This window comes from Pelmatolapia mariae, linkage group LG16_19 (genome assembly GCF_036321145.2).
Source record: "Pelmatolapia mariae isolate MD_Pm_ZW linkage group LG16_19, Pm_UMD_F_2, whole genome shotgun sequence".
In the NCBI taxonomy this organism is placed as follows: domain Eukaryota; kingdom Metazoa; phylum Chordata; class Actinopteri; order Cichliformes; family Cichlidae; genus Pelmatolapia; species Pelmatolapia mariae.
In genome coordinates, this window is record NC_086241.1 from 5,616,548 (window position 1) to 5,632,928 (window position 16,381).

At 41.4% G+C, this 16,381-nt stretch overlaps 2 protein-coding genes across 6 annotated transcripts in view; one reads left to right on the forward strand and one right to left on the reverse strand.

Moving 5' to 3' along the window:
• gulp1a (GULP PTB domain containing engulfment adaptor 1a) overlaps nt 1-10,469 on the forward strand; it is an 86,527-nt gene extending 76,058 nt beyond the window's left edge. For 4 of the 5 annotated variants that reach the window (XM_063499749.1, XM_063499751.1, XM_063499752.1 and 1 more), the window contains 8 exons: nt 4,796-4,894; nt 5,014-5,151; nt 5,345-5,461; nt 6,181-6,267; nt 7,074-7,304; nt 7,521-7,659; nt 7,757-7,851; nt 9,700-10,469. In XM_063499749.1, the coding sequence (XP_063355819.1) occupies nt 4,796-4,894; nt 5,014-5,151; nt 5,345-5,461; nt 6,181-6,267; nt 7,074-7,304; nt 7,521-7,659; nt 7,757-7,851; nt 9,700-9,771 (978 nt within the window). In that variant the 3' untranslated portion in view covers nt 9,772-10,469. The remainder of the gene's footprint in view (nt 1-4,795; nt 4,895-5,013; nt 5,152-5,344; nt 5,462-6,180; nt 6,268-7,073; nt 7,305-7,520; nt 7,660-7,756; nt 7,852-9,699) is intronic. The other variant, XM_063499754.1, reaches the window with a different exon arrangement.
• A 2,064-nt stretch (nt 10,470-12,533) lies between these two features.
• The window catches only part of col5a2a (collagen, type V, alpha 2a), a 42,860-nt gene continuing 39,012 nt past the window's right edge, over nt 12,534-16,381 (reverse strand). Inside the window, exons 51-54 of the mRNA XM_063497374.1 lie at nt 16,071-16,377; nt 14,776-14,957; nt 14,437-14,679; nt 12,534-14,092 (exon numbers count right to left, since the gene is read on the reverse strand). Of these exons, the coding sequence (XP_063353444.1) occupies nt 13,946-14,092; nt 14,437-14,679; nt 14,776-14,957; nt 16,071-16,377 (879 nt within the window). The 3' untranslated portion in view covers nt 12,534-13,945. The remainder of the gene's footprint in view (nt 14,093-14,436; nt 14,680-14,775; nt 14,958-16,070; nt 16,378-16,381) is intronic.

Consider the following 16,381-nt stretch of genomic DNA (forward strand, 5'->3'; position numbering starts at 1 on the left):
CCAGTATGAGCACAACACGCTCTACCAGCTGTGTGCAGCTGTAAACATGACAAAGCGTAACAGGAATGATATCGGTACTTTGCAAGGCTGAATGCCAGTTCAATGCTCACCACTTCAGTCGTCACTGTCGATTTACTTTTTTTTTTTCTCCTTCCATGGCCGATGAGGAAGGAACCTGTAGTATGTCATAGGTATTAGTCAGAAAAAGTAAGATTTCATGACTGTGTGAAAACCTAATCCGACAGAGTGACTGTCATCACAGAGAAACAGATCATGCAGTCTGAGGCTGGCATTAGAATTCTTCTGAACACAGAGAAGCTTTTAAGAGGCAGACTTTCCCCTCAGGAGTTTTGGAGGCCAGACAGAGTAATTAACATGAATTTGTAAGGTGGTCAGAGGTGCAGTGTTAACTGTCTACTGCTTGAAAGCCTACCAGGACTAACCCCTGAAGATATTTTCTGAACTGAGCAGATGCTGTCATATTTTAGGCCGGCGTATCAAACAAAACGATCGGGTGTGGACCAGAAATTAGTGAGAGTGCTCTCTGTTGATGAAGCTACCCTTGGAAAAAACAGGAAACTATGCTAATGGTCATCAAACCACATCTTTACTGATAAATCCTGACATGTGAAAACTCATCATTAGGGGTACAAATGTCTTTATTGGGGAACGAGTTAAACAAGTTGAAGATCTGGTACCACTATATCTTATTGGCACTGGTGCTACGCAGGTGATTCCATATCAGAACCAAAACAATGAGCTGAAAGACACTAAAATAGATGGAGAAGCGTGGAGGAACTGAGGGAATAGATTCGTTTTTGTTGGTTTTCTTTTAAGAGCTTTCTCATTAAGCATTCATGTTACATCTGTTCCTAAGACACATAAATTAGCCTTGCTTTGGAAAACAAAACAAACTTATTTATTGAGGACTCACTTAAAGCTGAAGTGTTTAACTTTTGTAAAAAATTTAAGTTCTATTATATTTGACCCTGTCACAGCCTATATTTGTTTTCTTTAATTAAGGTAGAAGTGGTCAAAGTAGTAGAGGTAGTATAAGTTGCTAAACAACCGTTTAAGAAAGTGCTCGATGAGTCACTTTGACAAACAGCCTCATTTGTAATTTAGGGCTTCCTTTGTGTTTAGTACACAGTTTCATTAAACCTGCCCACTAAATTGCACTTAACCTGGGTTACTCTCCAGACACATACTCCTCAACCTTACAGACATCTAATCAAACCTTTAAGCATGGGAACAGCCTGAAACCTGGACAGCTCTCTTTGTCACGGCTTCTTGGTAATGCGGCTGCGCTCGCTGCATGCTGGCCTCCCCCCCCCCCCCCCCCCCCCCCCCGTCTTCTCCTGCCAAGAGCTGAATCTCTGAGGCCACTCGGAGGGGGAGACTTGTTTTTCTAAACCCGTACCTCTATTGTTACATTACATTTGATCTGCTTTTGACCAAGGCTCCATGGTTACTCTCCCAGATACGCTGGCAGTCGGGACGACTTTAGCTGTGCTTCCTGAGATCATGTGCAGAGAAAAAAAAATGTTGCAACTTCAGAGACAGCCTCAAAGGCACATCTCCATGGTTTAGGTCAAATAATGTACTCTTCTATCACTTAGTATATATAAATGACCTTTATGGTTTTGCTCAAGCAAGAAGCATCTCCATGAAACACACATTTATTGTCCTCTCACTCTCTTCGTGTCTGGTCATGTTTGTGTCTGCAGGCTTTGAAATGTAAATTTATTAAATTATATAAACATCAATTTACTGCTTTAGTGTTAGAGGCTATATAAAAGAACTCTTAATGAAGGCAAATGGTAAGGCTTCTGATTACTTTCTTTTATCCATTTTTATGGCAGGAGCAGATACTTAGCGAACATGTATCTCTAATTTCACGACTGTGTAACCCTTAAGGCAGTGAAAGTAAAGTGAGGATGCTTTTGAAAAGAATCCTGACTTTTTTAAAGTGCTTTAGGTCTCAGTTGCTTCCATCTCTTGGTGTAATCTCAGACTGATTTTGTGATGATGATGTGATCCAATTTGTGGGGTCGCATCTTCTTTTAGCTCCTGTCTTTATGATTTCGTCTGCTAACTGATCCATGCCAACACTTAAACCGGCTGCCTGAGATTGTTTAGGTCTGCCTTGTGCCCCCAAAGAGCTCTGACCCAGCGAAGGACAGATGCTGAATTGGATAGAGATCTGGGGAATTGAGGCCAAGTAAACACCTTGAACTCTTTGTTCAGTTCCCTCAATCCATGCCTGAAAAATTTTAGCACTGTGGCAGGTGCATTATTCTGCTAAAAGAGGCCACTTCTGTCAGGGAATACCACATCCATCAGGGATCAGTGTGACTCGTGTTTAGGTGGGTGGTACATGGCAAAATACCATGCATATGAATGCCTGGACCCAAGAGTTCTCAGCATTACACCAAGTTGCCCTCTTTCCCTCTTGTAAATAAATCACAAATGCACAAAATGTAGAAGGTGAAACATCCTTCCCTGACTAGTTCATTATGTTATTGGTCCGTGCTCTCACTCTAAAGCTTGTGTATGTGCTTTGAGTGCTGCACAGAAGTCAGCTTTGACACACTCAGCTGGTCTGAAGCTACACAGCTTCATATGCAGCCGTATAAAAAGGTTGGGTGTAATTTTGGGTCTAAAAAGTGAAAGTCATGCAGAAGTGCCTTAACTGTGCATTTCAATAAAGAGAGATCACTTGAAAAAATCGAACATGATTTATTGAGATGGAGAAATTAATATATTTGGCGATTAGTCTCCGATAACCCATCGTGGCAGAACTGAATCCCAGCAGTAAAAGGATTTAGGACAGCGTCTAGACTAAAGTCTAGACCAGAGTCTAGAATAGCTGGCTTGAATAGAGCTTTGGCTCAGGTGTCTGAGGTGGAGATGGGGAGGAAGTAGGATGCACAAAGGAGTCTAAAAGGAAGAATGACAGAGAGGACAGATTTAAACCATGCAAAGTGGAGGCTCAAAGAAGGCAGGCAAGAAGATGATTGGAAAGCGGTAGACACATAAGCCTTATTTGTTCACTGGTGAGCATTCCGACATTTTTACTTCCATAGGAATTCAGAGGACAGGTAGCAGCCAGGTGATGCTAATCAAATACAATCTATTCAAGGCGTTTTGGCAGAGGTGTAGACCAATATTCCTCCACAATGATCTGAGAGACTGATAAATACATACAGAGAATGATTACATCAAGCTATCGTTGCTAAAGGTAGTTCTGTGAGCTACTGTATCATGGGGTTGTATTTAGTTTTTCACAGGTCCACATAAGGGAAACCAGCTTTCAGCTTCTGTGACCTCAGCAAAATCTTCCTGATAAGATGGCTTTAAGTCCTAATTACAGAGTGTTGTTCATTTTATAAAATATGTTCCCCATTAGAATCAAAGAAGTGAGATAAAGTACGCTGTTGCTTTGTTATCATTGAAAAGCTTGAGCGTGCTGTGTCTTTTTGTTTCTTAGTCAGATCCTCACCTTCCTCCTCACATCTGGTTTCAATGTTTCCATTCAGCTCATAGCTTCACATTTGGACTAACCAGCAGCTGATGTCAATATCCATCTTTTATATACAGTTGATGTACTCTGTAAGCTGGGATGCACATTGTGCCTCAGTGCCTCTCTATCACATCCATATTAAGGTTTTAGAAATTTGGAGTTGATGTTAGACCACACGGGTCAGCCTTTATTCTCTGCATGCATCAGTGAGCCTAAGGCACCATAACCCACACATAGCCCTCACAACTGGCTTCTGGTAAAGTCGCTGTGTTTCTGTTACAGCCATTTTCTGTATCCAACATGTCAGCTTCAAGACATGACAGTTAACTTTCTGTCTAATATATCCCACACCTTGACAGGTGCCATTGTAACAAGGCCATCAGTGTCATTCACCTGTCAATGGTTTTAATGCTGTTGCAGTTTGTAGATTTTGGATTGGTCAGATTCTCCCAACAAACAAGTGTCAGAATCTTATGCTCTGTACTCTATCTTGAGATTAAAAAAGGAGTTGTCATATTATCAGCTTCTTTGCATGTCTTCTCAACTGACAGCATACGCTCCTGTTTAATTTCATTGGTTGTTGGCCTCAACTCGCTGCCAAGTTCACTTTGTATTTATAACACTTGGCAACAAAATGAAGAAAGACTTAAACAGTTTTTTGGCAGAGAACAAAGATGGACCCACTACATGGTTCACACTTTTAATTTCTTCTGTAAAACATGAAACTTTAATGATTGCATTTCCCTCGATCAATTCTAATTAGCATTTAAAGATAATATGCTGCGCAGAGGTTTGTGTCTACACTGATGAGAACAGCATTCCGTTTTACTGCTGTTTTTTCTTTTTAAAGCAGCAATAATCATAATTTTTACATGAACAGTGCCTCAAATGACAATATGTAGTGTAAAGGGAATTGTACTTAAAGTATAACATCTCAGCTCTACTAAATGTTACATCTCTGAACTCATTGGTTTGGTTTTACTCTTTGATTCAGACTCTTAGCAAACATGGCATATCCTTTCCTTACAACTGCATCTGTCATGCCACCATGTCACTAATGTCAATAGCTCTTGCTTTAATATTTAGCAGCTAAAGTGAAATGTGGTCTATTTTTGAGCTGGTTGCTAATGAACTAGCAGCTTTAAATGCAGAAATCCAGGATATGGTAAAAATTTCTTGCCATGCTTTTACTGTAGCTGTATTTGTGTGTCATGTGGCATACTTTCTTATATGCTAATTGCACTTTTATCATACTAATTTTTCCTCTTGCAGTTTCAGAGGCACATCAAAAAGTCAGAGGGACAGAAGATCCCGAAAGTGGAACTTCAGATCTCCATTTATGGCGTGAAGATACTAGATCCCAAGACAAAAGTGAGTCCAGAAAGGATATAGGCAACTATATATGACAGCTGTGATTATACAGAAAATAAACACCGTGAAGTCATCTCTCATATGCAGAGTAAATAATAAATGCTTTATTTTCCCCCCAGGATGTGCAGCATAACTGTCAGTTACACAGAATATCCTTCTGCGCAGATGACAAAACCGATAAAAGGATATTTACTTTTATCTGCAAAGACTCAGAGTCCAACAAACACCTCTGCTACGTCTTTGACAGTGAAAAATGTGTAAGTCTCTGCCGCTTCAACAAGCTTGCTTGTTTTCTTAGATACAAATGTGAAATACATGAGTCAGATTGCTGAAAAATAAGGTATTTTGACATCTTACAGTTAACCTTTCACGATCAGCTCAAGTGAAAACTACAGCTGTACTCACATTTATATAGTGTTTGAGCCAGTCTTTGTTTCCTTTGTGCTTCAGGCAGAAGAGATAACTTTAACTATCGGCCAAGCCTTTGACTTGGCCTACAAGAAGTTCTTGGAGTCTGGAGGCAAAGACGTGGAAACCAGGAAACAGATTGGAAGCCTGCAGAAACGAGTGCGTCTCACATCCAGCTCGCAGAGCTCGTTCACTCACACACACACACTCTTGACAGCGTGTACCACCGTGCAGATACATTGATGTTTTTATTAATTAATGCGGAGCTTGTTTCTATTGATTGTCTTAAATCATCCAGTGTGGACAATTAAGCTGTGCTGATAAAAGGAAAAAAAAACTGTTAATGAATATTAATGACACAGACTTCTGTTGTAACAGAGCCAGTCTGTAATCAAATTATTGTACGCCCAGCTGAAAACGCGGAGCCGTCCCATGGGAAGTGTTTAAAATTGGATTTGTTCAGATATTCATATAAATTTGATCAAATTGGGGACGTGATGTTTTAGCTAAACACCAGCCTCACGTGTACTTTAACCTCAGTTGGAGGACGGTGGTTAAGCAGACGTGTATTCAAGTGTGTTAAACAGTACAGCCAACTCAGCAGTTTATGAAAATGTACACAGACATGCAGACACAGAGCCACGTTAAAAGTTTAGTGATTATTGAGTTCAAATTGTTCAGCATGAATAAACATCTGCTGATAAAAAGACCGTGTGATAGAAACAAAGGTCCAGAAAAAGCTATTGAGCAGAGCTTGGCAAGGATCTACGGTTTATTTTGATTTAGTCCCAAAATCACTTCTGCTGCCCCCTGCTGGTAAATATTTTTCTGCATTTTGCTGCTTCCCTGTGTCCTGATTCAGTTTGTATCTTTTGCAGATTCAAGAACTGGAAACGGAAAACTCTGAGCTAAAGAAACAACTGCAAGAGCTTGAAGAACAGCTGATGATAGCACACGTACCTCCAGTAAGAACAAACTGCGTAGCATGCCAACCTTCAGTTTAGAAAAGTAGATTTTACAGAAGAAAATGAGACCTTAGACTTTCATTTCTCTCCTTTTCAACAGCAGTTACTGTAGCCACGGGGAACAATAGAGTGACTGCATTACACTAAAATATAGGCTGTAATACGCGTAAAAAGGTCCTAAAGTCAGTGAAAAGACTCAATGATATCAGCTGCAATATCCATCTAAAGCTACCTGAAGTATCTGTTATACCAGACAAAGCAACGCCGCTACAGCAGCTGAACTGTTGAGTTGTACAAAACTGCATTTTGCTGCTTTTGAGACGTTTAATTCAAAGACTTTCATTATGTACGAAACAGCTGACTAATGTAATAGCACTCTTTAATAACATAATCTGTGATTCAAGCATTCTGAATGAGCCAGAAGTGCACAACCTAAACCGTCGTTTAATTCTAAAAGATTCCTGAATTTAAACTGTTGAGTTTTAAAAGTACTTTTAAGGACAGCTGGCTTTGCTGATTGTGTTTGTGCGATTAAATGCACGGCCTCTGCCTCCGGTTTGGAATGACCAGGCCTATCTGGAGGCAGGCAGCAGGGGTCTAAGCTGTATCTGAAGCAAAGCAATTACACACCTGATTGGTCTGATGAGGAATGCGATACATTCGGCATCTAATTGGGGCAAATGCCAGCACTTGTGACAGCCTCCTGAGAATGCAATTACCCACAGCTCCCCTATTCTACAACACTGAATAATATTGTCTCTGTCTCTCTCTTTCTGGTCATTTCCTGTCTGCGATCTTTTTCTCAGCCGCTGCACATAAACGCGGCTAATGAAGCGTACATGCTGCAGAGGCCGTCCTCTCTCTTCTGGTGCCACAGCATCAAGTCGCTCTCCTGTCTGGAAATCTCCTCTGTCACTCTCACTCCTATGAGCTCACCGGAGTCCAACTTGTCCACCGGGCTACTAACTCCTCCGCCTGCCAAACCCGCTCTCCTTCCTCCTAAACCCAATGAGGGCTGCAGCATCCCGCGGCCTCGCGTAAACACCCTCCGCTTCTCTTTTTCTGTGCTGTCTCTCTGTCCCTGGAGCCTTGTTATCTCCTGCCTTTGTCTGTGTGGTGCTTGTGCTTCTCCTTTTTCTTCTTCTTCCCTTGCTTTGATGCAAAAAAAAAGAAAGAGAAAAATAGCTGTGTAGTTTGTGCATGGGTGAACTTACAGGTCTCTGCCCATGGCTCAACCATTACTTTGTATGCAGGCGGGGAGTATCTCAATGAAGCCGCAGTCGACAGACATTTTTGACATGGTTCCCTTCTCCCCCGTGACACCCCTGGTGCCCACACCAGCCAGCAACGGCTGTCCACCCCCTCCACCCACCACATTGCCACCAGATATAAGTAAGTGAATAACTTATTTACATTTTGGTGTTTTAACCCCTCCCCCCTCAATGCACCTCCTTGATCTTTACAGTGTTGATCTGCTCTGTGCGTGTAGGTAAAGATTTGTTTGGTGCAGAGCCGTTTGATCCGTTCACCTGCGGGGCAGCTGACTTCCCTCCAGACATCCAGTCAAAGCTGGATGAGATGCAGGTGAGCTCATCGCTGTGTCTCTTTCAGAAGAATTGCAGGCAGGCTGCTTAAACTGTGAAACTGTTTTGTTCTTTTTATTATCACAACCATTACTTTGAAGATTAAAGATTTTCCCCTTGCCTTCGTAAATAAAGGCTTTGCGCATCACAAGCGACGCCTCAGCTGAACCTAGTAACAAACTCCAGTTGTCTAACAGCAGTGCACACCGCTGTAATCGCCTCCACATCAGTTCCACCATACAGTACACACTTTATTAAAACAAATATTGTTTGAGTAGAAAAATGCAGTCGCACAGCAATAGAAACAATTTGTGTGGAATTATCTAATGAGGAAAGGTTTAGTGACTCATCGATGGGTAAGAGTAGCTCCTTTATTCATTTTAATCATAGGACACAGAACCACTAATGTGTTCATAGAGGAGTGTGTTAATAAAAAGTGTTTAGTGTATCACTCTGATGTGTTTTCCTGCCTGCATGAAAATGTCATGATATTACAGCGGAGCGAGTTCAAGCAATTGTTGTTGTGGTTGGGATGGAGCCATAAATGAATATTGTAGTCAGATCTGTAATAAAAAAAACAATGGATGCTTATTAGAAATAAACTTTTGCTTTCAGACTGCGTCTCAAACCTTTGTGCGGATTGCCAAAAACTGAGAGAACTAAAGGAGCTTGTGTTCAGTCATTTAATCCAAAGCGATAAATCGGGATTTGAATATAAGATGTCATGTATAAGATAACAAGTCAGACTTTTTTTTGTTAAGTGTGTAAATTTATCTTACACCCACTGTAACGGATTTGTGTTAGCAGACAAATGCACGTTCTTGTTAAAGGTCAGTGAGTGCAGAAGTGGAATTAAGTGGATCCATCATTTCCTAACAAACTACAAAAGTGATCCTGAAATAGTTTCCTTTAGTCGGTGGTATTTATTCGCAGGGCTTCCTGTCCTGTAATTGGTAATTATTAGAAACGCACCTCGCAGCCTCGTTAACAGATGAGATTAATTAAGTGGATTTGTAGCGGTGCTTTTTTTCTGTTTGCAATAGCAGAACATGGAAAAAAAGGGTTTGAAAAGCTGCTGTAGCTTCTGTTTTCGCGCTGTCACACAGTTATCAGTGTAGTTACACCATGTTCACATGAATCTATAAAAACCGCCTGAAAATGACAACATTTGCTTTAAAAAGTTGTGACTTCAAAACTGCGACATCCAAGGTTCAGTTTGGAAAACACCTGTTGAGCTTTGGCAGCGTGTCGCCAGGAGGAGGCAGCGTTGCTCTGATGTTCTTTCTTTCCCTGTTCTTTCTCTTCCTAATGACTAACAGCTGAACGTATCTCTTTCCCTCTCTCACTCGTAGCGGCAGAGATGGTTCGTAGTCCTTTGCCCTCTGCTTGTGCTGTTGTGTTTTCGTCTTGCACGCTCTGAATGCAGCTGCACGCGCTCACATTTGCAGACTCCACCGACGCTGCCAGTGCATCTGTGGCAGCTTCATTAGCTTGGCTTTCTTCATGACTTACTCTGTGTCTTTTTGATTAACAAGAACAAATACGCACTGCTTAAGCTTGAAAATATTTGTTTTGCACATAAACAATGTTGGGGGTGCATGACGGCCTCATTTGCAAAATAAGCTCGACTTACTTTGATCTGCTATAATTGAGTTTTTCCATTAGGATTCATGCCTTGCCGTTTCTGATCTTGTCTAAAATGCATGACCCAGCATGATGTGGTGTCAGTGTCGTTTAGCTCGTCTTTGCCTCTGAGGTTTTTCCAGCAGGCCTGAGTGTCTATAAAAGCGGCCCTGTGTGGTCTCACACAAATGGCGTCCTGCCTGTCATGTGGCTTCATGTCTTCCAGGAGGGGTTCAAAATGGGACTAACCTTAGAGGGCACCGTCTTCTCTCTGGACCCGCTAGACAGTCGCTGCTGATGCTGAGAAGATGAACCCTTCGAGGTGCACTTTCAACCCGTTTGTATGAAGAAGAAGTGCCAAAATCCACTCCACGGTTGAGTCAAGATGTCACAGTTTTCATCTTGAGGTTTATATGCATTTGCATTTAGATTGGTTTTCGATATTTCAAGGTAAACTCAGATCCATTATAGTAAAGAGCTATTTTTGTAATAAAAAAAAGACAAAAAATGCGTATGGAGGTGTTAGTTTTGAGTACCTTTGCTTGCACAGGAGGAGACAGATGTAAATAGTCGATATGTTCAATGGTACACTCTGTGGCAGAATTTTCATATGTGTGTATGCACCGTTTGAATTCTGTATTGTCAACACATTCCTGTTTGTATGCCAAACACAAGCTGGCAAGAAAAATAAATGGAATCTATATTGTGACAAAACCTTTGAGCTTTTAACATCACATATTTTACTCCACATTAATTCATACGTTATGTAGTCGATTAATCCAGCCTGATATTTTCTTTTGTTTTGTTTTTTTTACTTCAGTGACCTTTCCGCTCTTTGTCCTTTGTTCTGTTCAGATTTTGACCAGATTGAGTTGCCATTTCGGTGTTTACCTTTCATTTTCTGCTCTTTCATCTCTGTCCAGCCAGTTCTATTCCTGTTATTTCACTTTTGGTTGAATTGACTTTGCTGTTACAGATATTAAAGAAAATCCTACTATGAAAACTGCCCCTCACTCATTCTTCTGTGTTATATAATTTATATCTGACTTTATTTGTATGTGGCATTTGTTTATGAAACATTTTCTTCTAGTGGCAGAATGATTATAATGCTGTAGGCTCGGCTAAAGCACAATGACGCCCTTGAATTTTTCCGAGTGCCATCACGACATTTTGTGTGCTATTGCCATCAGCTTACAAAAGGGAAACATGAAAAAAAACTGGACCTCCTCTTAAGATTTAGGTCTATGTAACAGCGGTATTGTACATGGTAGCTGCAGTTAGCGTGGTTAGCTTTCTGCAGAGTGTGTAATACTCCTGTACTAATGCAACTAAATATATTGACGTTTTCTCAGGATAGTAAGTTAATATTGATAGCATCTCCTCCTCCACAGAACCAAGCTCATTAATGCTGCTCAGGCTGAAAGCTTTAACTGATGCAGAAGTTGGGGGTTGTTGTGGAACTGTGCTTAGCTTGCAGGTGTCTCTTCACATTTGCAGTAGTGGTCTTAAAAGCTGATGTAACTTAATCACATTGATTACATGTTATTCTCGTCTTTTTCACTCACTAATACAGAATGTGTTATTTTGCTAGTTAAAGTGCAAATGCACACTAACAGCAAGGATTTGATCCCTTTTTTTCTCTCTTGCTGAAGTCACAGCGGTCACAGACTGTGGCATTACAAAAATTATTTTGACCGTGTGCAATGAACTTACACTTTCAATGCCTTTGATATGGTTGCTTCAAAGACTGGTATCAGGTCTGTGACCACCTGCAGTTAGTTGTCAGAGATAAGACTGGTGATGCCTAGCTGATGCCTTCTGTCTGCTGTCAATTTGCTATTGAATATGGCAATTTCATGCAAACTGCTTGGGATAGTACGGCAATTAATTATGATAAATTGTGAAAACTGCAAATCTGCAAATTGCCATCTGCATACACAGAAATTCACATTAATTACTTCTATTAAGAGTCCAGCCAGAAATCTGAATGGGTAGATTTTAAACAGAAGTTCCTCCACAAATAGTGGTGTAGTTGCTGCAGAACAGCGTGTTAATTGCAAAAATGACAGAGGCATTTGGCAACCTTGCTTTTATATAGAAAAAAAAGTTGAATCGAGTCCCCAGTTGCAAAGAGACACGTAGGAGACGAGATGTGCTCACTAGTGCAGACTGGCTGTCTCTGCATCTGATTGCAGTCGGTCTGAGTCAGACTGTGACTGTTTGGATACAGGTTGCCTCCAGGGGCGTAATTTCCAGGGGGGTTACCCTGGGAATCATCTGGGAATTTACCCAGATGATTTTATTTATTTAGACAGAGATCTTGACCCCCCCCCCCCCCCCCCCCCCCCCCCCCACCACCACCACCACCACCACCACCACCGGTGGTTGCCTCCCACCAGGACACCTGTGCAATTGCCTTGCAATCATAAGTGGTCACCCAAAAGCTTGACATTGCACAATGAACCTCTGGGCAAGTAGCTGATCACTCCAACTACTTGAAATTCATCATAAATACAAAAAGACTCAATGCAAACACCAAACAATCCAGTATCTCTCCTACTTTTACTCTAGTGTGACTGAGTTTTAACCAAAGAAATATACCAAAATAAAGAAACTTAGTCACTTGAATTTAACAATAAATGTGTTGTGTTACTTTCTAACACTTTACCCTAAACACCTCCTATGTTCATCATATGTTTTCACCATAAAATGCTTTCTGTATACAAAGTTATCCATTTGTGCCCAAGTAACCTTTTTACTTTATTTGCCAACCTGTCACGTTCCACTAATCGCAGTCCTTTGCTCCCACTAGTAATATCTCTAATCTCACCTTAACCACTGGGGTGGTTAAGCACATCACCACAGGCAGGGAGAGAGTGATTCACTCAGTTGTTGTCCTAATTCTTCAGTTGCTACAGTTGTGCTGTAAAAAAAATCACATCTGATTTTCTATTTTTCTTTTCTCTTAAAACAAAATTTCACGTCTCTTGGGGCTGCTATCGTAGAAAATTTATAAAGATCCAAAATGAAGTCTACTCAAACAAAAACAGGCAGAGAGAAGTATTTTCAATATTTATTTTCAAAGGAAGAAACGCATCTGCTTCCAGTGTGGAACCCCCCCCTCTTCATCCTCTTCCTCCTTCTCCTCCTCTCTGCCTTGGGGGTGTTTGCAGGCAGCCATGCCTTGCATAATTCTAACAAATCTATAATAAATATACTCAAATTCGAACCAAATGGTCACAAGAGAATTACTTAAAAGCACAGTCAAAAAAAGGAAAAATGTAAAACAAACTGTTCACATTGAAAACTTTGTGTAAAAAGTAAATTAAACTAAATATGAATTTAGGTGCAGAACTGGCCAACGCAAAGAGCCTAACTATACCTGAATCAATATGACAAGAGCTTAGGGGGATTAACAAGCATTTAGTTTAATTTGTTGCATAGCAAAAAATAAAAATTAAAAATACAAAGCAAACAGGCACACTCAGCCGTCTTATTCTATAAAACTGAGTATTAAAAAAAGGATTTCAAGAGCATATATGTCCAGGATACTGCAAAGGGGGAGCTGACATGCATAAAAATCGAATATTCTGTGCTACCTTTTAACTGTACCATAATTGTATAATTAAAGGGGGGAAAAAAAGAAATACAAATCACCACACATCACTCACATGACACCTCATTCATCTCCCCATTGTTGACAGAGAGATCTTTATTGGCATCCCCAAACCCTGCCCTGTACCGCGCAGCTGGGAGAAGATCACAAAGGTCACACTACTTACAAAACAGCACCTGTGTGAAACAAAAGATTTACATGTAGTGTCATGGTATTCTCAGTTCCGGTGACGAGGTAGCTAACACTGAGTGACTGACAGTCTTCATGCGTCTTTAATGTTCTACATGGTTGGTACAGAGTTTCGAGTAACTAGATACAGACATCGGTTCATCAGAACTCTCATGAGAAAATACCTGCGCCAGCAAACGCATAAGCGGCTGTATTTGTTTCCTCAATAGCACCACAAAGATGTTTTATATTCAGACAATGAAGTAAAAAACAAAAAGAAAATAGAGAAGTCTCTAAAAAAATTAGTAGTGGTGGGACATACGTCGTAGTTTTAGTGGAAACGTTCTGGGCTTATGAACAGCAGTCATAATAACGGTTTAAAGCTTCTATGTTCTTTGGCGAAATTAAAGGGTAAGATCTTTGGACCTCGAAAATGCACAAAGCTTGAAGTCAAACATACACAAGACGACAGAGGAATGATTCAGATTTTTTTTTTTTTTTTAAACCAATTTTTCATGTAAATTCCAAAACAAATCTTTGCTGTCTTGAACTGGGTCGAAAGGCACAATAAATATCTCGCCACGGGGCCACGACAGTCCTCGGTACTCGTATGTACAACGTGGCTGATAGCATCAGCTGTCAGTTCAACAGTCTCGGGATTCTCCTCGACGCTTCCCTGCTGACGCCTTTACAAGAAGCACACGGGCCCGATGTCGACGCCGAACTCTTGATCCCGGCCGCCAATGTCCACGGGGGCAATATCCACAATGGGAAGTCTTGCTGTTTTCTGTGTCCTGTACTCAAACACGGTCTTGCCCCAGTTGCCATTTGCTTGCTGTTAAAGAGATAAAAACACAGGTTCATCGGTGAACTCTGTGAAGAGAAAGGCTTCCAAATCCTGAAATACATCTAATTCCTCAGTTTGTACCCTAAGCATACTGTTCATTTTGTGTTTGTGTTCATGCACATACACTCACCTCCTGCTATAAATTAAGCTGAAAAACTCAATTTGTATTAACCCTGATAGAATCTGTTAGAAACTGCTGCCTACTTTCACACCCAGCAGACACCAAGCATCATTATGATTTGACTGATGAAGACCTGTCCAGTATTAACTCACTACTCCATCTTCATCGTCAGGCATGTGTTGAACTACAACAGTTGAAACACTAGACTTACTGTGCAGGAGTCCTCCACCACTGTGTATCTGAACCGGTTGTTTCCCTCTGCTTTGAGCTCTAGGTCGTTGGAGCCTTTGAGGATCACGGCTTTCTTTAAGTTGCCCGTCTTGTCATCCATGTAGCCCACAGAGTTCTTGCAGTGGTACGTGATGGTCTGGGAAACCTCTTTGGACAGCAGGCGGATGAAGGTCATCTGCACTGCGACGGTGTTTGATGGCTGATCTTTGTTGCCATAAGCAAACTAGAAGCACAAATTTGTACAACATGTTAAGTTCTGGATTGATTTAAAAATGCTCTCACACACACAGACACACACAACTAGTGTGTAGCTGCTCACATGTGTTCCGCTGTTCATGTCGGCTCCAAACCACACAGGCTTGTTCCTGGAGGAGGTCCACCACACTTTACGAGGTATGCTGGATGGGTTGGCAGAGATGCAGGTCTCTCCAGTGTCCATGTTGCAGTGCACTTGAATGGCATCCTCTGCACTGCCTTGGTTTGGATCCACCCAGTACTCACCTACATCACAAAATGGAAGCATTCAAATAAATTGCACTTTCAGAAGTAGGGATATACTAAGTCAGTGTCTACATGAACGAACCCCTAGGGCTAACGATTGGTATTAAAGGCACGTATCTGTTTCCTTGAGCACTTAAAAGGTACATACAAGCTCCCCAAGCTGTAAAAGGTATACCATTTCCTCAAGTTTTTAGGATGACTGTATGCAATTAGCCTCCTTGGAGACAGACCTGTGGTATAAATTCTAGGTGACTTCCTTCCCGAGTTAAACTTGAGGTAACGGTCATGGAGATTCAATCTGTCCAAGGTTTTTAGTAGATGCAACTACAGTATCAATCCTAAGTCACCTGTTCTTGAGTTATCACATTCACACATAGGATGTCCTGCTTCCTTATTCACAAGGGGTCATCACAGCATGTTTGATGTGGCAGACGTTTTACACCTAATACCCTTCCTGATGCACCCCCAGATGGATTTGTGTCCCCTCCTGGGATCAAACTGTGGATCTTTCTCTTGTTAGGCAATTGTGTATAAAACTGTACTCGGGAGCCTTGACATTACATGCAAGCAACTTTAGTTTGTGTGTCAATATTTACATCAGCAAATAGAAAAACGCTGCAAATGCACACAAAACACTATAAAGTGAGGGAAAAAAACAAAATCTCACAAAGCACAAACAAGTGTTTCTGGGGACACAATAACATGATGGAAACCAAAACATGTGAAGGCTCACACTGAGACATAAACGAAGCGGAGGGTTCATCAGTGTTGTGAGCTGGAAAAAGTGTGGAGGTAAAACATGATCTAATCACCATTCATAAAATGCTGTGGCTACATGTTTGCTATTAGCCATTTATTTTTTAGCTTGTCATTTCCGCTTCTGCTCTATCACGTTACCATTTCCTGAAAAACGCTAACGTTTTGTTTCATGATTTTTAAAATTTCTTGTTTTTAGATTTTGTAGGTTTTTTAATTCCTGTTGTGTTTTTGCAGCATTTTCCTATTTGCTGGGGTTTTCTTAAGTTGCAGTGTATTTGACCTCTCAAGGCCACCATAGAAAAACATCTACATTCTAATAAAGTCAAATCTGTTTAAATCTCTCCCCTCACTCACCGCTCTTCTTCATGGGGTAGCACCTCTTGAGGTCGTCGCAGGTCCTGGCAGGATGTTTCTTGCTGCCGTCTGGGCTCTTCATGTTGTCGATCTGGCTCTTGAGGGCTTTCAGGGTGGCTTGAACACCGGGGTCGACGGGCACTATGGTGGAGGCATTGCTGTTGGGCAGAGCCTCGTCTTCGCTGAACTCAGGAGGAGGTGGCCCAGAGTCGTAATCCTGGGGGCCGCCGAATAGGTCATCCACAGCTGCCATGGGACGTCCCGCAGGGCCTGGAGGACCTGGGGGTCCGGGTTCTCCCGGAGGGCCCTGG